This window comes from Rhinolophus ferrumequinum, chromosome 25 (assembly GCF_004115265.2).
Source record: "Rhinolophus ferrumequinum isolate MPI-CBG mRhiFer1 chromosome 25, mRhiFer1_v1.p, whole genome shotgun sequence".
In the NCBI taxonomy this organism is placed as follows: Eukaryota; Metazoa; Chordata; class Mammalia; order Chiroptera; family Rhinolophidae; genus Rhinolophus; species Rhinolophus ferrumequinum.
The window spans coordinates 30,409,928-30,434,277 of NC_046308.1; the positions used below are offsets into that span (position 1 = coordinate 30,409,928).

Consider the following 24,350-nt stretch of genomic DNA (forward strand, 5'->3'; position numbering starts at 1 on the left):
TAAGGTGATGTGGTGTTAGTAGGATAGGTGCATGTGAAGAGGCTCGAAATACGGTTGTCAGGGGGGCGTTGACCTTGCCGAAGTGCTGGCCTGCCTTACTGGACACAGGGAGTCTCCCTGAGGAGTGTTGGGGAGCACATTCCAGTCATCGAGCCCTGTGACCATCTTCCTGTGGTTCTTGTTTTCATTTCCCTCTCTTTACACAGCTTCTATGAAAAAGATCCTCAATGGAAAGGAAAAATGTGCCAAGACCATACGACCGGCTACTCATCCTTTTCTCCCTTTCATTTCTCTCCCGCCCCGATACAAAACAAAACTTAAAAATTCCTTTCTCTTGAGCATGTGCTGTGCTCTCTGAAGGCCCCATGTCCTGGAAGGTGTGTAGGCGTGGGGGGAGGAGTGAGGAAAGAGCAGGGAAGATAGTCAGCTGCAGGTCACTAAGATTGTTCTTTAGGTGGGGATTCATCTCACAGGTGTTGCGAGTGGGCAAGGAGCCTGCCTCCTTCAGGGCGCTTCCCTCCACCTTGGTCTTGGGAAGACCTGAAAAGTCATGGTCCTCATTTAGGAGATGGGAAAACTGAGGCAGAAAAGAAGACAACCCTCACTTGATAGCTGCCCAAGTAAGCAGCCCAAGTTGCCTACGCCCTGTGGGAATCTGCCCAAGGTGGACTATGCCCTGAACAGGCTTGTTGGTGGAGGTGCCATGTCTCCACAGCTTCTCCCACCTGGGCCTCACTCTGCTCCCCAGGAGGTGTGACTGCCTGTGCTATGGCCAGTGGCTGCTGTGGCCCTGGAGTTCCCCTGGTGTCCTTTTCTGGTCTGCGGTTCTGCCCAGGCTTTTGGCTCACATGCCTCCTAAGAGAGAAAGTCTGTTCTTGAAAGAGAAAGGAGAGTGTAATGGATCCCCCAAGGGGCCCAGGGCCCAAAGATGTTGCTTCTGACATTGTGCACATGCTACTAGAGTGCTTAGCATACTATTAACCAGTGCCAGCATTTATTGAGCACATATCATGTATTGCACCTCTAAGTACTATTATTACCTTTTTATGGTTGAGGAATATGGAGCACAGAGGGGCTAAGTATTAATAACTTGCCTAAGGTCACAGAGCAAAAGCAGTAATGGGATCAGGATTTGAACCCAGTTATTCTGGCTCTGCTGTACTCTACTTGGGCTGCTCTAGTACAAGACAGGGCTGTAAGCCCAATGGGCTCAGGAACAGATGGGTTACTAAGGGTAGGAATTGGTTTGATTTGGTAAGAAACTGGATTTCTCTTCTTAGGATGTTTCTGAGATGCCTGTGGCTTAGCAAAATTACAATAGCATTTGGTATTCCGGGAATGAGAATGGGAACTTTTGGGCTTCTCAGAGAATTTTCACCATGGTTATCAGTGGTGACAGCATGTTGGAGTTTGCTCAGAGCTCATGGCCGATAATTGCCTGTTTTTCTTTGTTAAGAACTTTTCTAGAAGCAGGTCCCTACTAAAAATTCTGTCTTGGAATCTCCTATTTTCAGAATTTGCTTATTCTGTCCAGGTTTAGCAACAGAATCCTTAGAATCCTTGTGATAGTTGTCTAATTGGTCAAAATCTTGGCTCCTTGTCTCTCTTGAGATGGTGATAATGATGGTGAAAAGGAGAATATGATGATGGTCATTCTACCCATCACTAAATATGTGCACTTCAATTCATTATCTTCGAAGCAACTGTGTGAAAAAAAAAAAGCCTAGTTGAGAAAACTGAAGCTCAAAGCATTTATGTAATGGCCCAAAGGCAGAAGTAGAGTAAGAGTTCAAACCTAGATCTGTGAGACTTCAAAGCCTATGATGTCAACTGCAATGCCATTATACAGTTGTATTCCAAAGATCGTGGTGATTGATGCATACCCCCAGCAAAATCCTAGAACACATTATTAAACAGCGTGGTGAGCACCAGGCGCCAACACAAGTCCACTAAAAACCTCTCACACCAAACTTGTCTGGTTTCCCCCTTTGATGGGATTACTCATCTGGTAGACCAGGAGTCCCTCTGGAGATGTGGTTTCAACAAGGCTTTGAACAAAATGTACCTTTGTTTATTATATACATGAATAAAAATCATAATGGAAATTTTAAAATGAAAAAATAATTCACCCTTCCCCAAACCAACAAATCAGGTTGTTCACATTTTTTCATGCCTTCTTTCATTCCTTACCCTATATATACGTTTTATCTAGTTTGTTGTTGTGCATATACAATTTGTGTTCCGGGAAAGGCATTCTATCAGCATTTTGTCTGCTGGGCATGGTGGAGGACTGGGGGCTGGAGGACAGTGAAGTCTGGTGGGTTTGTGTCTGTTGAAGAGCTGTGCCCACGAGGGTCCATTTACACATCCAAGTCACTCTGGGCTACTCCTGACTCCTTCCTGGGTTCTGTGACATTTCTTAGTTAGTAGCAAATCTGATGAGGTTTTGGGACATTTGCTTATCTTTGCAGATGACACCCTCCTGGGAGGGAAAAGCTGATCTTAGATGACTTAATTATGAGTCAGAAGGACGTGGACAGCCTGTGGGATAGGCTGCCAAGAACAGAATTGTGTCCATCTGTCTTAGGAGTAACTGCTGTGCTTACTGCACCACCCTGACAACGGAAAGAAAAGCCACCTCCCCCACACCCATGGTGATGTGAGCCAGGAGATGAGGAGCGGGTGGAGAGCCAGGATTTTGAGTTGATGCCAAGCTCAGTAAAAGCCAGGCATGTAGTGTAGCTTCCTAGACTCTAAAATGAATCCCCCCTATATTTTTATTTGGTTATAACTTTAAACATTATTATTAAAAGCTAAAATTATTATTATTTAAAAAAATTTGGCTCAGATAAGTAGAAAGAATTTTAAAATGGGGTAAAAGTCCCTAGAGAAGCATTTTACAAATTTGGTATTGCTTATGCATGTTTTCTAAAGGAAGTTGCTTTTTTTCCCTTTCTTATTACAAAAGTTAGGAAGGACTTTCTTGTTTCTTCAAGTCAAGCAGTACAGAAATATACAAAGTAAAAGGCCAAATTCTTTTGAAATTCTCTCTTCCAGATTTTATAACCCCTATAAATAGTTTGGTTTATGTTGTCCCACAAGTCTTCTATGCATGTACTAATATGTATCTATGTGGATATTAATATATGTGTGTACACGGATTTCTCCCCAAATGGAATCATAATGTCATTCCTATTCTGCAGCTAAAGACATGGTTGTAATTAATTCATCACACACTTATTAACTGTCTTAACCCATGTTAAGATTGTAGAGCAAAGACACAGCCCTTCCTCCATCCTTAAGGAGCATGTGGTTTATCTGGGGACTTGGAGACTAGGATGGAGGTGTGGTGAGGGTGCTAGGAAACCCGGAGGAAGGCTTCTCACTGAAATGGTGGGGGAAGGGCCCTGCTTGGGAACTTCTCAGAGGAGACACCAGAAGTGAATTTGGAAAGGTGGGAAGTGCCTATGTACTTTCTGACTTTTTTTTCAGCATTGTAGTTTAGGTAATTTTTCCATAGTATTACCTATTCTTGGAAAAACGATTTTTGATTGCTGCATAAACTTTCATCAAATGGTTATATCATCCTTTATTATTTTATTTTTATTATTTGTGTGTGCTAATTGAATGTATTTTTGGACAGTTGATGGACATAGAGCAATCAGGATAAGGGAGGTAACTGATGAACAGCCCCCATGGACGCCACATAGGTTTGGTCTACTTTGGATTATGCTGTTGAATTTGGGGTTCCATGTCTTAACAGGAATATTGCTAACTAATGATATTGTGAGGTAGAACCAAATGACCAGAGGTTTAGCGAACAGTGTGATTGATTGAGTGGAGTGTGTTTAAGCCAGAGATAGAGCAGACCCGGAAGTATTTCAGGAGCTGCCCTGAGCAGCAGTTAGGCTGGTCCCACTGTAACGCTAATGTGCAGGGGTCATTGTGATGCTGATCACACTTGGGGAAGGAAGAACTTTGTAACACTGGCAGCAAATAAAATAGGATTTCCCCCAGAAAGAAGGACCCCGGGAGGAGAGGAGATGGATGATGTCTAAAAATTGTCTCAGCTCTAAGAATCTGATTCTAAGGATGCAATTCCTGAGTTCTCTGCTCGCTCCGATCCTGTTACTTCCTTCATGGGGATTCTGGGTTGTAACCTTGGACGGCTCCCCCATTCCAGGCTCCCTCCCTTGCCAGGGGTGCTTTCCTGTTTGTATAGTTAGGGCTTTCACCCAAACAAGGTCTTAGATTTGTAGCTCCATTAACATGCCTGGAAGCTACTCTAGAGGTGGGAGAGGTGTTTCTCAGAATGTGGTCAGTTCCAGGAGGCGGGTGTATTGGGGCTTTTCCGCTAACTTCTGGGTCCACCAATGCAGCTGTTAAAAAAGGTTCAACGGACTATAGTTCCTGCGTACCATGGATACTACTCAGCAATAAAAAGAAACAAGCGACTGACGCATGTAATGACTCGACTCATGCTCCAGGGATTTTTGCTGAGTGAAAAAAAGCCAGCGATCCCCAAAGGTTATATACTAGATAATTCATTTCTAGAACATGTTTGAAATGACAACTTTAGAACTGGAGGATACATTAATGGCTGGGAGAGCTAGGTCACACCAGGGCAGCAGAAGGGATCAGGATTTTGTCGGTGCTGGTGGATACAGGAACCTACACCATTGATAAAATCGTACGGCACTTAATACTTACACCCAAATGAATACAGGCAAAATGGGAAACGGGAATAAGATCAGTGGATTATATCAATGTTGAGGTATTATAATATAGTTTTACACGATGTTAGCATTGGGAGAAACGGGGCAAAGTGTATAAGGGATCTCGGTGTCATTTCTTACAATGGCGCGTCAATCTACATGTACAATGATCTCAACAAAAATTTCAATAATTCAAAAAGCACTAGCCTGTGAAAGCAAAACATGGGCTCAGAGAAAAGAAGTTACAGGGTGCTGCTTTTGTTTCTCGTTTCTCTTGTTTTGTTTCTGGGGGAATCTGCCTAGTCGTGCCACTGCAGGAAGATGCTTCTGCTCCTTGAGTCTGGTGACCGGGGCTGGAGAAACGTGGCAGGGGCTAGGGCCAGGAGGGGGACCTCTGGCAAATAAGGTCAGGCTGGTGCAGAGTGTGGGATCAAAGAGCCCTGGGAGGGAGCAGGTGGAGGGAGTGATCTTGGAGCTGAGATGGAATTCTCTGGTTGGAATTTTAAAAAGGTTGTGTTCTTGGGGTAGCTTTTAACTGAGGACTGGGAGAGCACAAGACTGAGAGTCCACACTTAGTTGGGGCTGATAAATGGAGCAAGTGGCTAGGCCAGGGCTCACACCAGAGAGCCAGAGGGGAGAGAGTGCCGTAAGCAGTACCTCGGGGTGGGGGGATAGGAGAGGGGACTGAGTATTCGCTGTCCTTCCAGGGTTGAACACAAGTCTGGAAAGTTCCCTGGGTCATAGCACCTGGGAGATTATCCCAATTTGCCTTGGGTATACTATCTAAGTCTGGCTGTGGAGAGAGAAGTCTTTCCGTCAACCAATTCACCCATCATTCAATCAATCAATTGCTAACTCTGGCAAAGTCAAGGATGGAGTAGATGGGAGAGAGAAGCAGAACGAAGAGGAACTGGGGCACCCTGACCTCCTTGGGCTGCCTGGTCTGACCACCGAGGCAGTGGGGTCTCGTTGATGGGCGGTACAGGTCATAAAGGAGGCGAGGTCCCAGGGAGAAAGTACTGTGAATTGAGGTGGTCAGCAGAGGTTTCCTGGAGGGACTTGGCCTTGGGCTGTGTGCTCAAGGGCAGGTGGGTTTGGTAGGTGGTGAGGGGAGCCACGCCATTCTGAGTGGGCAGGCTGGGACCAGCCTTCTGGTTCCATACAGGTTTGGGGGCCTCCTAGATGGGGGCAAGGTCAAAAGTGGAGGCAGTCAGCACCCCTAGTGTTGAAGTGGTGGAAATTCGTATACAGTGCTGGGCACAGCATGCCCCTATCTAGGGTCCAAGAAGAGGGTTTTGTAGTAGGAGAGTTTTGCAGCATGTTCTTCATTTTCGCTGCGACGGTCATCTAGAGTCGAATGATATTTCCACGCTGTAATTATTTTTGACACATTTTGGAGAATAAACTTGAAATCAATTAGCGCAATGAGAAGGTTTAAGGAAGTTAATCTCTGAGCCTCCTCAATTTTGTCTGGGGGGTGGAAGGGGTCATACCTCTCCCCCTGAGAAGCCGCAGGGTATCCTGAGAAGAACACTGGTTTTGGAGTCAGACAGATATGGGTCTGCAGTTCAGCCCTGCCACTTTCTAACTATCTGGGTTTTTGACAAGTTAACCTCTTTTAACCCATTTCCTCATTTTCATTTTCATGAAAATGAAACCTGGTTATGAGAATTAGAGATAATATGTATTAAAAATGCTTGACATGAGGTTTGAGGTAAGAAGACCCACTAGGACGATCAGGAGATTATCTGGATGCAGGAAGAGTATGAGAGTGAGGATAATTGAATGGATTTCAGAGAACTTAGCATGTAGAATAGAAAAGAATTGGAGATTCATTTGATTTTGAAGTTTATGAGTGAGAAGTAGGAATCAAAGAAAAGGCAGTTCACATAAGTACCTCTTTTAATTCTTGACAATGTGTTGTTTCCCATGTACTAAGCATTTGATCTTATTTTTCACTTAAACTAATTAATTGATGATGTAGATAGTTCACTCTGTAAGGATACAGGCAACATCTTATCTGTGTTTGTATCCCCCCTCCCTGGCATAGTGCAGACACATGTCCCTGATATAAAAATAGAAATAAATACCCATAAAACACCAATAAAACATTAACAATAAAAATTGACATAATCCTTTAAAAAAATGCTTGACATGGCACCAGGATGCACAAAAATAGGGATTATGTTTGTCGTGGCCTCTGCCTTTCTCATGGAGCGCTCAGTCAGAGGCAGTGGGTAGGAAAGCCCCCTGGGGACAATCAGGGCATCCTTCTGTGGGCTTCAGCCCACGTGCAGACCCCTTTCTGATGCTGCCCAAGAGCGCCAGAGGGCAGGTCTCGTCTCACTCAGTGGTTTTGGAATCTCCTTTGGCCTTTTGGGTCAGTGTCTCAAGGACAGTAACCCATAGGTCCTGTAGTCCTGCTGCTACTGCAACCAGTCTGTTTATTGTTTTGTTATTTTTGAAGTGTTGTAAGAGCTTGCATTGGAAATAAGATTTTAATGTTTCCAAATTTTTTGGAAACGATTGGAACTTGATGTGTAAACAGAGACCTAGTGTAGATGTGGTCAAGCAGATGTGCTGGCTTTGCTGAGTAAATCGTCTATGGGTTGTGAGTGGGTGGAAAGGCCCCAGGGAGGGCTTTCTTCTCTCCCACAGGCCAGCCCCTGCCTTCCTCAGTGGAGGGGAGAGGGGACAGGGAAGGGGGGCAGGAGCAGGAGGCCTTCCCAGTGCAGTGAACAGGCGGGCTTTGATTTGTCTTTCCCCAGGGCTTCCCAGAACACATGCCAGGCCTACTCTTGCCTGGCTCTTTGAGGCCCACAAGGTAGACAGACTTATGCTGTGAAGGGTTTTCTGTTGTTGTTGTTGTTGTTTGATTTTAGTGTTTTAACTTGAACTTTAGCTGCTCCACCAGACCAGAGGGAAGAATGGTCCTTGCCTGGCCTTGGGCTGATGGATAGACAATGGGTGGAGAAATCAAAATCGAAGGGAGATGGTATGTAGGCCCCAGCATGAGTCAGCTAATTATGTTTTATAATACCCCTACGTAGAAGGCTAGAAGGTGTCATTAATCCACTTTTTAAAAACAAAAGTAAATTTTATTGGGGAATATTGGGGAACAGTGTGTTTCTCCAGGGCCCATCAGTTCCAAGTTCTTGTCCTTCAATCTAGTTGTGGAGGGTGCAGCTCAGCTCTAAGTCCAGTCGCCCTTTTCAATCTTAGTTGCAGGGGGCGCAGCCCACCATCCCATGTGGGAATTGAACTGGCAACCGTGTTGTTAAGAGCTCGGGCTCTAACCAGCTGAGCCATCCAGCCCCGCCCTCTGGGCTCAGTGGCAGCTTGTGTTCAATCTAGTTGTGGAGGGCGCAGCTCACTGATCCATGTGGGAATCAAACCCGCAACCCTGTTGTTCAGAGCCCGTGCTCTAACGAACTGAGCCATCCGGTTGCCCCTATTAACCCACTTTTTAGAGGGGAAAACTGAGGTACAGTGAGAAATATTTGCTCCAGTGGCTCAGGGTTCTCAGGTCTGAACTCTCATCTAGGTCACACCCACCCCAATCCCTCAAAAGGAAAGAAGAGAATTGTATCCAGCAGTCCTCCCCCTAGTCTGTTCTTTGTCCCCTTTTGCGTTCATGTTGAAGGTGTGTGTGGTCCCAGGACCATGGCTATGTGGGCAGGGCCCTGGGCAGTGCAGCGAGTTGGGGAGGGGCACAGGAGTGAAACCTGCAGGAGCCAGGAACTGGCTGGCAGAGAACCACCGGGTTTCTGTGCTGACAGAGTAACCGAGGTTGGCTGAGTCAGGCCCCTGGGGACTTCTCTTCCTGCTCTGACCAGGTGTGCAGAGTTTTATTTCCTTCAGTAGGAACGGTTGGCCATGGGTCGGCTTTCTGTTCCCCTAGATGCCTTGGGGTCACAGATCTACAGGTAATTCTGGATCCTCCTTGGGGGTCCTTCTGGTGGGAGGGCAGTGACGTGTCAAAGGGCAAAGGTGAGAGGGTTGGGCAACAATAGGTAGAGGGTTCAAAGAGTCTACCACCAGCTGACCGCACCTCTGGGAGCATGTGTCTCTGAGGGCCTCTGGTGGCAGCCTAGGAGACTCTAGGTGTTGCTTAGAGCCTGTTGTGGGAGGGCCCCAGGGCACGGAAGCAAAGTCCAACCAAGCAGGTATGTTGCTTAAAATAGGTGGACTGAAACTGTAATGTGAATTGGCTGGCTCCTCTCACTGTGATGGGAAATGGGTGAGCCTGGCTGGCAGCCTCCTGGAAACAGGAGGCCGAGTTTCTTGAACTTTCAAGTTCCTAATAATAACCTCGGGCACTTGTTGAACTTTCCAGATCCCAGGGCCCTGCCCCTGACACTGTATCAGCATCTCCAGGGAGCGGATGCTGGGCAAGCACTGTACTCGTTTTTGAGGTTGTTATTATTATTGCTGTTGTGTTTCATGGCCAGACTAGTCTGGGAAATGCTGGATTGGTACGATCAATGGGAACCGTAGCCTCTTGTGGCGTTCTTCAGAATCTGGCTACTTGTGAGATCAATTGTCGTGGGCTGGTGAGTGGGTGGAGAATTCTGATGTGGGCTGTCTTTTCCTGTCGGTCATCCTGTGAAGAAAAAACCGAGTGTCCTCTCTGTGTTGGTCACTATGCTGCACCAGGACTCCAAAGGCAGCAGGACGCATGAAGTGTCACCCGTGGGAGCCTGCACGTGGGCTGGCGGCTGTCTCTCCACAGCCGCCCAAGTTTTCCAATGTGTGGGTGGCAATTTAACTGGAGAGAGCCCATCCTAAATAGGGCTTCTGTGAGACAGGATCCCTTTATAATCAGCCACTTGAAACAGAGGGCTTTCTCCAGTTTCACCTGTGGTATCTCGGTGCTGTGCATTTCTGCTGGATGACAAATACAGCGTTAGTTTGTAGAATTCATGCCTTGCTCTGTCGTCTCAGGTGGCCTTGAGTCATGCTGTCTTTCTGGGTACTCTGGCCAGGATCTAATACAAACTGGCATCAGGGAGTGGCCACAAGAGTTAAGCTGGCTTTGTCTTTCTCCAAAGGAAAGCACCTTTGAGTGTCACAGAATACCTCCTCTCTGTGGAAAACGATTGCAGATGCTCAGACTCTCCTTTCTTGCTTGAACAATCTCAGGGATATTTTATGGTTCTCATCACCATAGTGACAGTGATGATGTCATGGAATTGAAATCTGTCCCGTCTGGTGGTGGGTACACTGAGTCACCCAACCTATTTATAAGTGAGGAGCACCTACTACACAAATCAACGGCCGAGCTGGCAGTGGCACATGAAGCCAGCCACCTTTGTTCTAGTCTCACGTCTGAGCAATACAACTTTGTCTCCAGCCAGTGACATCACCCCTGCCCCTTGACCTTGATCTGCTGCAGGTTACCAGTTGTCATGTGATGGCTTTTTATGGTCCCTTCCAGGACTCCCAGTGACCTCTTCCTTTTACAGTTTCATTCCCTACCTGAAGATCACACCCAACCTTAGCCAAATGAGGAACAATCTTAAAAAAAAAAAAAAAAAAAAGCGTAGCATGAAAGTTTACTTTTTCTTCATCTACTTTGGTTGGAATCTTGTGTGGTTTTTTGGATAATGTTATTTTTGCCATTTATAAATGTAGACACTCACCAGTTGCTTTTCTCTAGTGAGGACCACACTCTGAGCTACTGATGGCAAATACAGCTTTGGATTTGCTGGTCCCAGAGCCAGTGGGAGAGTTGACCCTGGAGAGTTTGGAGCTGGTGACTGGTCTGTTAGAGTGTGCTTAGGGAACCAGGAGAAGGTACCTCTCAGGTGGGAGGATTCTTTGGATGACTTGGACACAGAGTTTTGTTTGCTTAGCATTTAGCTTTCACCCCTAGTGAGTTCCTTACTTAATGGGAGTCATGTGACTGCAAGGGTCTTTCTTGTATCATTCAAATACCTTATGTAAATTAGTTTTTATTGACAACCACTGACCTTGGGAAGGATATGTGTCACTTGCACTAGTGTGCTTAAAACAACAGAAAATACGATATTCTCTAGGGTTTCTCCTCCCGCTCCTGGATTTCTGGAGCATATCCCTCTGTTCTTCCTGAGAGCTGAACGGGAATGATGATCATCTGATCTTGTCCCCGCAAGCTGCCCCCTGGGTTCTCCCCCTTCACACCGCCAGGGTCTTCATCTGCATGTACCCCAAGCCCTTCATGCCCACCTGTCCTCCAGGAAGTTACCCCTTGCTCTCTTGTCTGAGCTGGCTTTGAGCCTTGCTGTGTTGCAGGGACTCTGGCTGGCCAGTGGGAATTGGCCTCGAGGGTTATGTGGCCTCTGCCTCTGCTTGTGGTAAGCAAGAATCTGGCTTCGCAGCACTGGGTTTTTTATGTGTTTGTACCTGCAGATGTATTTACTTTTATGAAAGAGAGAAAGGAGAAGCAAAAGCAGGCACCAGCATACTTTCTCTTCCATTGGCTTTGTGACTCTGTAGAGAGATTGTTACACAGTATAGAGAGATGGTTATGTATGCAGTTGAGCTCAGTGGACGGGGCGCCCTACCCTGTCCTCCTCTTCCACGTGTGTACATGAATCCTGTCTCGGGTGGAAGGGCGTGGCTGGTGGAAGGGCGTGGCTCATCCCAGCTTTGCTGCTTTACTACCTTTGTGCCTTTGGACACGTTACTCCCTCTCTCTCAGCCTCAGTAGCCTTATCAATAACATGGCTGGGTTAGGCAAGATGATCTCTAACATGCTTGAAAATGGAGCCCAGAGTAGGGTTATAAAAGGAAGCAGTCTAGTTACTGATTAAACAGCATTTCTTGGCTGAGTGGAGCCCAGCATTCACACTGTAGGGACATTAAGGCCCCGCCATTGAGCCTGTCTCGCTGCTGACGGCCTTGCTCCATTGGCAGACAGGAGGTGGCTCCTGGGGTGCACTGTCTATGTTGTCAGCCACCGCCCCCTTCCCAAGGAGCTTGTTTTCCCTTTTTCCTGAATACTTGCTTCCTGAGTTCTGGAAGCTGACCACACTGGGAGGCAGAAACCAGGAAAATTCTGGACTGGCTGTGTGATCTTGCAAAGTCATCAGTTCTCCAGGCCTTATCTATAGAACAGGGGTGATGGCACCAGTCATAAATGTTTCCAGGATTGTTGGGAGGATTAAGTAAGAAAATAGTTGTGAAAGCACCCTGTCAATTGAAAATAAACATAATAAACAATTATTTTATTACATTTCTTCTAACATATATATACACATACACACAGTCTGTTCAGACAGTCTAGCTAAAGCCTTATTATTTTTTCATTTTAAAATATGATTAGACAACCAAACACCATTGGCCATTTAAAGAAAACCTACAGCCTAAAAGAGAAAGACAAAGTTCTGAAGATAATATATATTTTAAAATCTAGTTTTATCTTAAGAAAGAGCAAGAAGGTAGTGCAGTCATAAAATAAAAAAGGCTGCTCAAAAAAGTCACCATCAAAGAATAAAACATCACTCTTGGAAGTGAAATATATGATTTTTGGAATTTAAGGAAAAACATTCATTGCCTTTATAATAAGTCATGAGATCAGGTGATGTTAATTCTTCAGTTTTGTTCTTTTTTTTTCATGGTCTGTTGTATTTCCATATGAATTTCAGAGCAGCTCATCAATTTCTACAGAAAACCTACTGAAATTTTGATCAAGATTGTATTGAGTCTATAGACAGATTTGAGGAGAATAGACATCCTAACTATATCGAGTCTTCCAATCCATGAACATGGGATATTTCTTGATTTATTTAGGTCTTTTAAAATTTCTGTCAGCAATGTTTTGTATTTTTCAATGTACAGGTCTTGGACATCTTTTATTAGATTTACCCCTAAGTATTTTATGTTGTTGCTGCTATTGTAAATTTTATGTTTTTAGTTTTAATTTCCACTTTGTAATTGTTAACATATAAAAATACAAGCGATTTTTTATATATTGATCTTGTATTCTGCAACCTTGTTAAACTCACTTATTTCAATAGCTTTTTTGACTTACAAAGCTACAGTAATGAAGACAGCATGATATTCACATAAAGACAGACAGAGATCATGGACATAACAGAAGCCAGATATAGACCCATAAATATATGGACAACTGATTTTTGACCAAAGACTGTATCCAGAATATATTAGGTTGGTGCAAAAGTAATTGTGATTTAAAAGGATAAAAATAATTGCAAAAACCTCTCAAAATTCAATGGGGAAATAAGCAAACCAATTTAAAAAAAATTCAGAAAAAGATTTGAAAAGACCCCACTAAAGAAGATAATCAAATAGCAATTAAGTATATGAAAAGATGTTCAACATCATTAGTTATTAGGGAAAAGCAATTTAAAACCAATGTGAGATACCAGTCACTATAAATCTCTTAAAATGGCTACAATCAAAAAGATTGACCATACCAGGTGTTGGACAGGATGTGGACAAACTGGAATCCTCATGTACTGCTGATGGGAATGTGAAATAGTACAGTCACTTTGGAAAACAGTTTGGCAGTTTCTTAAAAAGTTAAACATACACTTATGCAAACTTGTTATTCCACTCTTAGGTAATTTGCCCAAGAGAAATGAAAGCATACGGCCAATACAAGAACGTGTACAGGAATGTTTATAGCAGCTTTGTTTGTGATAGCCCTAAACTGAAAACAACCCAAATGTCCATCAACAGGTGAATAGGTACACAAATTGTATATCCACACAATGGAATACTACTCAACAATAGAAAAGGATGCACTATGAACCTAATAAACATAATAATGGGTATGAATCTCAAAATATTGTGTTGCTTAAAAGAAGCCGGACAATAAGGAGTACATGTTGTATCATTCCATTTATATAAGTTCTAGAAAAAACAAACTAGTCTTTACTGATAGGAAGCAGATAATTAGTTGCTTGGGGACAGGAAAGGGAATGGGGAGGAGTGCGAGGGAAGGGCCAGGAGGAAACTTTTCAAGGTGATGGATATGTTCATTATCTTGATTGTGGTGATGATTTCATAGGTGTATATATAGGCCCAAAATTGTACACTTTAAATATGTAGCTTTTTTTTGGCCAATTATACCTCAGTGAAGCTATTTTAAAGATTCTATAGGTTTTAAAGTAAGTAAGTTAAAAAACAAAAATTCCCAGAATGTTGAAGAATCCCAGAATCCTAGTGATGAAGAATGTAAAATAGGAGGGCAGGGGGAGGAAAAGCCAGATAGAAGTTTAGAGAACATACTCTTTATCCTTGGTGTTCTGATATTCCATCATGATGTATTTAGTTATATCTGCTTTTTCATTTATTTTTCTCACCATTCAGTGAGCCTTTGAATTAAAAAGATATGCCTCTCTTTATAGTCTCCCAGGATTTCTTTGATAATGTCCTCTGCCAGTGTCAAGAATTGGGCTCTGGTGTTATAGAAGATAGAGGTGAGACAGGGAAGGGCATTGTGAGCAATCCTCAGATCCCCACCTCTGTCCCAAACAAAAATACCCCTACCCTACTAGTCCCTATAAGAGGTGGGAAATAGATTTTTCTAGACCTGAGGACACTAGGTGCAGAGGAAGGCTGTAGTGAGAGGCAAAAAGAGGCAAAGGTCTATTCTCTCACATGGTCTGGAATGCTAGTGGCTATGTTTAAATTGCTCTATCCAGGAGATTAGAAAATTATTCTTTGGAGCAATTAAACCACCCCATAGAAAAGATCTACATAGCCTAACTGTTGGGAGTGCCCAGTTTAAAAAACAAAACAAATGAACAAAAAACTCTATAATTGTGGCCTGTAGTAAAACCACTTGGGGCAAGCCATGAACACAGAGCTTCCAAAAGGACCTTATTCTTAAATATGAATGAACAACAAAGCATCCTTGGGCATTTGAGAAAAGCCTTCAACATGAAAGAGAGAGTGAAGGAAAACAAAAGAGAAAAAGTACTCAATAAAAATATAAAGATGAGATTTTTGCCTCCAAAATTCAGAGAACAAGAAAGAATAAAATTCAGAGAACAAGAAAGAATTCTTGGAAATTAAAGTTTTGATAGCAGAAATGAAAAACTCAATAGAAATTTTAAAAATTGAGATGATAATAGCAGAGAAAGGATAAGTAAAGTTAGCGATCAATATAATAGAAATTGCAGAAAGGTAAATCAAAGAAAATGAAGGGGAGGACATAATTTAAGAAATAATACAAGAAAATTTTCCAAACTGAAAAATATGAGTTTCCAAACTCAAAGGGCAGGTGGAGAGTTCAGCATCATGAAATTGAAAGACCCAATTCAAAGCATATTGTTAAGGCTTTCGGAGAAAGAAAGATAATAAATCATGAGTAAACAATAATGGATGTGTACTATTATCATATTTCTCAAAAGCAAAATTAGAAGCTAAAAAACAATGGAGTCTGCGAAATTGTAAGTGAAAATTATTTGAAACCCAGAGTCCTATACCCAGCCAAACTATCAAAAATGTGATTGCAGAATTAAGGAACTTTCACAAATAAGCAAAGTCTCAAAACATTTCTCAGGAAGCTGCTGAAGTATGGTGTTCCACCAAAATGAAGTAAGCCAATAGAGATGAAGATATGGAATCTAGGAAACAAATTTTAACACAAGAGGAAGATGAAGGGAATTCCCAGGGTGATGGTGAAGTTAGTTCCAGACAACAGCTTTGGGAAAGGAGAGAGGATGTAGGAGGGAAACTCCTAAGAGGAAAATGAAATGAAAGGTTGTTTGACAGACTTTATATGTGGAAGAGTAGAAGAGTATTACAGAGCTCTTAGATTGTATGGAAAGACTTGGGTGTATGTTAAAAAGAAATCCAAATAAGTGAATATTTACAGCAGGAAAAACAAAATTGTTACACTGGGAAGGAAATAATAGTGAACATTTTCAAAGACTAATGAAAACAGAGTATGGATATAAATTTTTAAAACTTTAGCTCTATAACTATTGGGAAGTTGGGTGAGGCACAATGAAGGAAGGACATTAAAATCCACATTATTATAATAGAAAGTCAGTTGATTATATTTTAAATAGATGAATCAAGATGTAGTGATATTGGCATATATAGAAATATGGAGACAAATTCCTGAACAGTAGTTTGAAAGCATTTTGAGTAGTTGCCTCTGGGGTGTTTCTTTTCTTTTTTAAAAAATTATTTTTATTGAGATATAATTGACATATAATATTGTGTAAGTTTAAGGTGTACACCACATTGCTTTGATACATTTATATATGGCAAGATGATTACCATGGTAGGGTTAGCTATGGGGTGTGTTTCTGTGAGTGATATTTGATCAAGTCACAAATATAACTTATTAGGAAACTAAAATTAGAGATGAAAGTATCCAAATGTGTCCGGAGGGGGAGGATCTGTCGCAGCAATGAGTTAATAGATACTTGTAAGGTTTAAATGTGACAAACCAAGAAACGTTAGTTCAAGCACATTATTTAGAGTTATAAGGTTAACACCAGAAGAACTACATCTGCAAACTGTTAAAAATGGCCACATCTGTGGAATTTGGGATGGAGGCTATTGCTTTTATTACAAACCCTTTTGCAGTGAGTATGAGGTAGTTAAACCTATAAAGGGCATGGCCCCTTTCCAGGATTGAGGGCAGGCAGATAGAGTGTGCGCGGTAGGGCAGAAAAGCTTACCTGTCATTGCGTGCTGACACTGCACCTGCCCCTTCCACATTCATGTTCCTCTTCCTGGATTCCCCCTGACAAGGAGGAACCAGGGAAACTGCTGCCCTGTTTGTCGCAAGTTTTGTTGCTTTTCGTGTTTTTGTGCCTGAGCAGGGGTGTGGATTCCAGTAGAGACCTGGCCTTCTCACTTCACCTTGAGATCATGGACTGGGACACTTAAGGCTAAAAGCAGGGTAGCTTGTTCCACAGTGGCGTGACAGAGCTGCCCAGGTTTATAGCCTGGTTAAACATTGGCAGAGCAAGGCCACTGGGTAGGATGTACAGTTTACACGCTGCCCACAGGCTCCTGTTGCAGGAGATCGGTTGGGACAGAATCATTGGGGCTCCTTGCTCCATGACTGGGGCTGTGGTGGCTGGAGGAAGGGCTGCCTTTAGAAGTTTGCACAGAGGCACCCAGTGGCCAATCATGGCCTGGGTTGGGCCTGCTTTCCCCACAGCTGGGCATCTACCTGCGTCAAAAGATGATTCATTTAAGTGGAGAGCTTCAATGACGGGCTGTTGAGATGAGAGTTTCTGAGCTGCAGTGCCTTTTTCTGTTTAGAACATGAATGGCTTTGAGGAAGGCCTGGAGTTCCTGCCGGTGAACAACACCAAGAAGGTTGAGAAGCGAGGCCTCAAGCCCTGGGTTGTACTAGTGATTGTGCTGATCAGCTTCTTCTTGCTCTCGCTCACGGCTGGTTTGCTGGTGTGGCACTTCCAGTGTGAGTAAAGCTGGAGGGGGGTGGCTCTGGGGGCAATGTGGGGGTGGCTCTACCTTCTCCCTCAACAGACAGAGCCAAGGCCTGCCTCTTATGGACCAGAGAATGGAGGGTGCCATGGGGTGGGTGAGGAGGGGTCTAGGGCTCTGTCTCCCCTGGCTCTCTCAAGCCGTAAGGTGTGTGTGTGGGGGGGTGGTGGGAATGAAGAGTTGGTCAGAGCTGGCCTGCAGGGCTCATATGTCCACGGGCCCCCTCCTGCATTCACTCCCCTGTTTGTGGGAAGTTTTGTTGCTTTTCACACTCTTGGATCTGAACATAGGTATGGATTCCAGGAGACACCTGGTCCATCTGCCTCCATGCCCTTCATCATAGCTGCTCCCTCAGGGGTTCTGAGGGCAGCTTGTGGACATTGGCAGATGAGACAGGACTGCTGTCTCTTCTTCTAACTACTGTCCTTCCTTGGTCTTGCACAGACCGGAACGTGCGGGTCCAGAAGGTCTTCAATGGCTACCTTAGGATCACAAACGAGAACTTTCTGGATGCCTATGAGAACCCAAACTCCACTGAGTTTGCAGAGCTGGCCAACAAAGTGAAGGAAGCGGTGAGTCCTATCCCTGGGTTGAAGCTCTGTTCCTGCTGTCTGCTCCCTGGGCTGATGTGGGACACCGGAAGGGCATCCAGGTCCCAGGAGGGAGGGAGCAGCGAGGGCTGGGGGCAGGGGGCTGTCACTACTCTCTGGCCTGCCCTGAGCCTCTTGTCCTTCCCTCAGCTGAAGCTGTTGTACAGTGGGATCCCAGCCCTGGGACCCTACCACAAGGAGTCAGCGGTGACTGCCTTCAGGTGGGTACTGAGGGGAAGGCTGGGTGGGGGAAGGGCTGGGAATAGGATCGGAGTGTGGTCCTACCTGGGACAAGAGCCTGGGAGCCTGTAGGGTGATGACGCCGTGAGGTCCTGCCTTGGAGAGCGAAGGCAGCAGTCCTTTTCTGTCCTTTATGCCCATGACTTACCACGCTTAGCTCTTCCGTCTCTCCAAGATGGGTGACCCGGGAGTGTTGCTCTGATGAAGGGTTTGGAGGAGGGTGGAGTGCTTCGCACAGTGCCTGCGTCATAAGCCACTCGGGAATGGTAGTGATTCTTTGCTATTTTTCCAAATTTGGGTTTGGGTCTGCCCCTCACATCTGGGAGAGTGGGGACAGGCAGATGCCTAGAGCCCCTCCGCATATCAGCCCAGTCGCCTTTCCCCAGCGAGGGCAGCGTCATCGCCTACTACTGGTCAGAGTTCAACATCCCCAACTACCTGGTGGAGGAGGCGGAGCGCGCCATGGCGGAGGAGCACGCGGTCAAGCTGCCGCCACGCACCCGCACCCTGCATTCCTTCATGCTGACCTCCGTGGTGGCCTTCCGTGAGTGCAGGGCTGCCGGGCGTGGGCGTTTGGTGGGCCAGGCTGCCGGGGAGCAGGGGAAGTCACTGCTCCTGGGCCAGTGCCGGGAAGAGAAGACTGTGTGCTGGCTGGCACCTCCCTTTAGGGGAATAAGGAAGCAGGAAAGAGGAAATAGACCAGATCAGTAAAGACTGTATTCTCCCTCTTTTTCTTCAGCCACTGACCCCAGGACAGTACAGACCACCAAGGACAGTAAGTATGGTGCCCTTTTCCCAGAGGAGGATTGGGATATGGCCAGATGCCCCTTCAATCAAGGGGTCCCCAAAAGTTGCACAGTGGTGATAGCAACACATCCCTTTTGCCTCCCCCATGCCACGAGAAGCCCCCTTCCTGGTCTCTTGCCAGTCCAGGGCAGCCTGGGGCACCTAGGAGAGGCCAGGTGTAGGGGCACCCCCAGGAGGGCTGTGAGCTGCTCACCCCACCCACTCTTCCCAGCTCTGCCCCACTTCCTCTTGTGTCCCACAGACAGCTGCAGATTTGCCCTGCACGCCCGCAGTGGGGAGCTGACTCGGTTCACCACACCTGGCTTCCCCGACAGCCCCTACCCAGCTTTTGCCCGCTGCCAATGGGCCCTACGGGGGGATGCCAACTCCGTGCTGAGCCTCACCTTCCGAAGCTTTGATGTCGCGACCTGTGATGACCGTAGCAGTGACCTGGTCATGGTGTATGACACCTTGAGCCCCGTGGAACCCCGCGCTGTGGTGAAGTGAGTGTCCTAGGGGAGCACAGGCAGGCTGTGGGAGCTTCGTGGCTGCCCCTCGTGGGCTGGACCTCTGGAACTAGTTGCAGTGTAGGTTGGAGATACAGAGTGTGACTCTTGGCCACAGGCTGCTGCAAACTTCCAGGCAGCAGAGAACAGGTGTGTGGTGAGATCCTTCGCATGAGCTCCAGTGGAGCATCTTGGAGGTGATTTCTAGGCCTTGGCAAGGGTGGGTGAGGAAGGCTCACTAGATGTCAGTGAGCAGGTGCGCTGCCTTTGCCTGCCAGAGTGACGGTGCAGCCTGCTGTGGTAAAAGTTATGTTGAGGCCAACAGATCAGGAGACAACTGACATAGAAAAGATAGTTTGTTACTCACACTTCTGAGAGCGCCACAGAGGAGCCACACAGGGAAGCACCAGGGTCAGTCAAGGGGCAGAGGACGTTGTCAGAAAATGTGGGCAGTGCTGTTTTGTTGTGGTTTCCACAGGAAAGGCAAGGAAAGGCAGGATATGTAAGTTAAGGACTAATAGCTTGAATAATTCCAGTTGGCTCTGGGGCATAGGTTTGTCTCTCACTGTCTGGTATGGTACCTGGTTGTGGGGTGATTAGGGGAGGTGGATGGTGGCCTGGAGTGTAAGAGCCCTAGAGAGAAGTGGTTGGGGGTGGGCTTTGAATTGGTTGGTTTGCGTGAGAAAGGCTTGGCCTCAGGTGAATCTTTGCTGTCTCTCGGAATTGTCTAACCCTTGGAGGGCAGTCTCTCCAGCAAGGCTGCAGATGTCAAAGCATCTGGATTATAGGAAATAAAATGGCACCTGCTAAGGAGGTCGGGGTGCCCAGAAGCACGCCACCCTCGCCAGCCGCATGTCAGGATGGAGCACACTTCTAAAAGGTGTTGTGGGTTGGGGGCAAAGTGCCCCCCTCCCCCTCTCTCCCTGACTCAGTGAGCCAGGACCTTCTACTGCCCTCTGTGGAAATGAGCTGGGCAGATGTTTCATGATTAATAATGGGCTAAACTTCAGGCTGAAGCCAAGACAGAACCATCTGCTGCTACAGTTTAGCAGCCAGAACTCCTGTCTAAATAAACACCCTTTTTGTGCAGGGTTTTTTCCCTCTCTCTAATCCGTTAATTGTACAACAAATAAATACATGTCCTAAAAGGAAAACGTGGAAAACGGACATGCGCAAAGAGGACAAATGTCATTTGTAATCTTATTTCCTAGAAACAATCACTGTTAGATTTGTAATGTATATTCTTCTAGACTTTTCTGCTGTGTATGTATATGTTTGTGTATATATTTAAATATAAGATTATACAGCATCTTTGGTTTTGTTATCTGCTTGTAAAAAATGAAGTATATTATTATAGTCTTTCCAAATCGGTAATCCTGTCCCTAACCATCACTTTTAATGGTTGCGTGACGTGGAGTAGTCGAGAGGCTGCAGGACATGGCTGTTGGCTGTGTAGGCTCTGGAACCTGATGCTTGGGTTTGAATTTCAGCCCTTACACTTAGTAACTGTGGAATTGTGGACTTTCTCATGCCTCAGTGTCCTTATCTGTAAAATGAGGATAATCGTCTCTACTTCAGAGTTGGTAGGAAAATACCTGAGTTACTAGATATAAAGCATGAAGAATAGATATAAAGTCATGTTCTTAGTAAGTGTTAGTTGTTCATGCTTTCACTACTACTATTATTGTTATTATTTAGCTTGTAGTTTATTTAATGAATTCTCTAATGTTAGGCATTCAATATTTCTGAGATTTTGCTATTTTAAACAAGGACAGCCTTATAACTAGTGCACAGTGCCTGCAACATATGCGAGGACTCAGGTGACCTGCGGGCTCATCAGGGATGTGCCTGAGCTCAGGTCGCTGATTGTTTGTGTGGGGTGGACTTTATGACCCCACCCTTGGCCTTTTGTGAAAGGGTTAGGGATGGAATCTTTGGGTCCCCTCTGCTTAGGTTCTGTCTGCTCTTGCTAACGCCTGCCCCTTTTGTCCCTGCAGGTTGTGTGGCACCTACCCTCCCTCCTACAACCTGACCTTCCTTTCCTCCCAGAACGTCCTGCTTGTCACGCTGATAACCAATACCGGGCGGCGAAATCCTGGCTTTGAGGCCATGTTCTTCCAGCTGCCTAAGATGAGCAGTAAGGAAGGGCTGGGGTGGGGTGGAGAAGGGCACAGTCTTTAGCGGGTGGCTTGAGCTTAGGAAGCCATAGGCCAAACCCTATGGCTGGCAAACTGGCCCAGGTCGATGCCAAAGGTTTGAAGCTTAAGCCAAAGGGCCTTTTGCCCCTCACCTGGGTCAGGAGGCCTCCCTAAAGAAGTCGGCCTCCTAGCATTCGGCCTTTTCAGCAGCTGGCTGTGGAGGCTCTAGGTGTCCAGGCCTGCAGCCTGAGAGGACCACTGGCTTTGCCTCAGGCTGGCTCTCCTCTGGCCCCTCCCGAGCAGGTCCTCAGTCCTCATGCTCTCTCCTGCCTTTCCTCTCAGGCTGTGGAGGCTACTTACGTGAAGCCCAAGGGACATTTAGCAGCCCGTACTATCCGGGCCACTACCCGCCCAACATCAACTGCACGTGGGACATTGAGGTAGGAGCTGTGGGGGAAGAAGGAGGGTGGGGAGAAAGAGAGCGAGAGAGAGAAAGGGAGAGAGGAAAGGATGCTCCAGGATGGCATGTGAGAAGGGCAGAAGGGAGATGGGCTCCTTCGCAACCCCAAAGTGGCCACAGCTGAGCCCCGTGGCAGAATCTGAACCCCGCAGGCGGGCAGGTTTGCGCAGGGCTGACTTGCTGTGATGTCAAGCTGACCCAGACTCCAGTCCGAGCTCCTCTCCATGGCTGATGCTTGCTTGCTCCAGGTCACTGAGTGTGCTGGTGGCTGCCTCTGAGAGGTGCGGTTGGGATTAGGTCGGAGAATGTGTGTGCAGCAGAGAAAGCACTTGCTGAATGGCCGTGAGACACGTCTTGCTGGCAGGACTGCCCCTCATGCCATCCCAATCAAAGATCCATCATTCTTTCCTACTTTCGATAATGTAGGGAGAACCTTCCAGCCTTCTTTAGCGATATAGCAGTGTCTCTTGTGTCTGAGTCTAGAAGTTCTTCCAAACGTGGACCCCGTCCCCTCCTGCTCTGTTGCATGTTGCCCACAGGGGCTGGAGAGGAGAAGCACAGCCAGGCTCCATGCCCTGCTTCCCCAGCCCCCACAGCCACCACGCGACGTCCTGGGGTTTAGGAAAGCAGGAATGAAACAGCAGAGGCCCAGCAGCGTCTCTCTCTTCAGGTGCCCAACCATCGAAATGTGAAGGTGTTCTTCAAACTCTTCTACCTGTTGGAGCCCAACGTGCCCCTGGGCACCTGCCCCAAGGACTATGTGGAGATCAACGGGGAGAAGTGAGTGCTGGGAAGTGAGCGAGAGGAGGGCAACAGAGCAGCGGGCAAGCTGACCCAGTGCTGGTACTTGTGGGGGGGGGTGGTGCCCGAGCCCCAGGATGTGTCCTCTTCCTACTGTTGGCTCCATCCTTCAGGTATTGCGGAGAGAGGCCCCAGTTTGTGGTTGCCAGCAACAGCAGCAGGATCACTGTTCACTTCCATTCGGATCAGTCCTACACGGACACGGGCTTCTTTGCTGAGTACCTGTCCTATGACTCCAGTGACCGTGAGTGACTTCTTTGGAAGGAGGAGCCTGGCTAGAGGGAGGGACCCCGATTCGCTCTCTATGCGGCATCTTCTTAGCATTGTGCTTTCCTGATTCTAAGACGCCAGAGAATGTGCATATCCCTCTAGTAGATTTCTGAAGGAGAAAAGGCTGCCTTAAGTGCATTTGTTACAAAGGCCACAGTGAGCGCTGGCACACACCGTGCTCTGCAGTCCCACGGTGAGGCACCTTCAGCCCGAGCACCCTGAGTTCCTTTGGGCTACCTGTCCCTTTGGTTCCGCATCCCTGTGACTTTAATAATTGGTGCTTGTCTTTGTGGCCTTTCAGCACCTTTAGAATTAGTAGCATAATTTTGAGACACATTAGAAAATTCTGGAGCATGAACACGATACTCACTATTCCTAGCTTTGACAATTCTGTGATCTATACCTAAGAGGTCCGGCAGATTCTGTTGCCTTTAATTTCCCTGTCTGCTATAAAAGTAGCAGTTTTTCCACATACACAATGGTCTTTTGTTTCAGCCCTGCATCAGAGAATAACCTTTAGAAGACATTTTAAGTTAAATTCCTATATGCAAGAATCCAAATTTAAGTTAAAATTCAATTGCACAGCTCACCACCAAAAGTGTTATTAGATGAGAAATCTGCTTTGATAAGTGACTAAGGTATCTATGTAGAGAAAGTGACAACGGCCTCCTCTCAACTTTGTCGTCTATCTGCCTGATGACATCAGTTATCAGACACCTTCCAACTTCAGAAACGTGGAAATGTGGAAAATACCTAATTAAGGAAATGTGGTGATGCCGTTTGACCCTTGCATAGGACACACACATCATCGACCTGCCGAGCTGCTGTTGCTCTGTGTTGCTGACGGGGAGGCTGGGCCTTGGGGGACATGGCCGGCCGAGGACAAGGCAGTAAAACTGAGTGTACACCCAGCCAGCCCCTCTTCACTTTGCCCAGAGCTTCCAGGGGTTTGGTCATCGGCAGTCAGGAGGGACTCCCGGCCAACTCTCCCCTACGGGCTTTAGAAGCCGCCTTGCCAACAGCCTGATGGGCCTGGGAGAGCCCTGCCCTGTCTGTGTTGAGGACGGGCGAGAGTTTTCCTTTGGGCCTCAGTGTTGCTGTGTGGTTGGCTGTGAGGGAGGAGGGTGAGTCGGGGAGTCAGCTGTGGGAGGCAGGGGTGGTGGCCGCATACTTCAGGCCTGCCCTGTCCCCTGCAGCGTGCCCTGGGAAGTTCATGTGTAACACGGGGCGCTGTATCCGGAATGAGCTGCGCTGCGATGGCTGGGCTGATTGTGCTGACTACAGCGACGAGCTCAACTGCAGTGAGTGGGGCTGCGGGCTGGGCCGTCCTCCCTGTCCGTGCTGTGCCCTGGTTCCTGCCAGCTGACCCCGTGGCAGGAAGGCCCCAGGTGGCGGGGAGGTTCTGCCCATCTCCTGTG

The 24,350-nt window shown here is 46.5% G+C and overlaps 1 protein-coding gene across 1 annotated transcript in view; it reads left to right on the plus strand.

Moving 5' to 3' along the window:
* ST14 (ST14 transmembrane serine protease matriptase) overlaps positions 1-24,350 on the plus strand; it is a 39,152-nt gene that overhangs the window by 3,369 nt on the left and 11,433 nt on the right. The window contains exons 2-12 of the mRNA XM_033098408.1: positions 16,956-17,115; positions 17,586-17,713; positions 17,882-17,952; positions 18,358-18,515; positions 18,711-18,746; positions 19,020-19,260; positions 21,261-21,400; positions 21,744-21,841; positions 22,532-22,641; positions 22,776-22,906; positions 24,129-24,233. Of these exons, the coding sequence (XP_032954299.1) occupies positions 16,956-17,115; positions 17,586-17,713; positions 17,882-17,952; positions 18,358-18,515; positions 18,711-18,746; positions 19,020-19,260; positions 21,261-21,400; positions 21,744-21,841; positions 22,532-22,641; positions 22,776-22,906; positions 24,129-24,233 (1,378 nt within the window). The remainder of the gene's footprint in view (positions 1-16,955; positions 17,116-17,585; positions 17,714-17,881; positions 17,953-18,357; positions 18,516-18,710; positions 18,747-19,019; positions 19,261-21,260; positions 21,401-21,743; positions 21,842-22,531; positions 22,642-22,775; positions 22,907-24,128; positions 24,234-24,350) is intronic.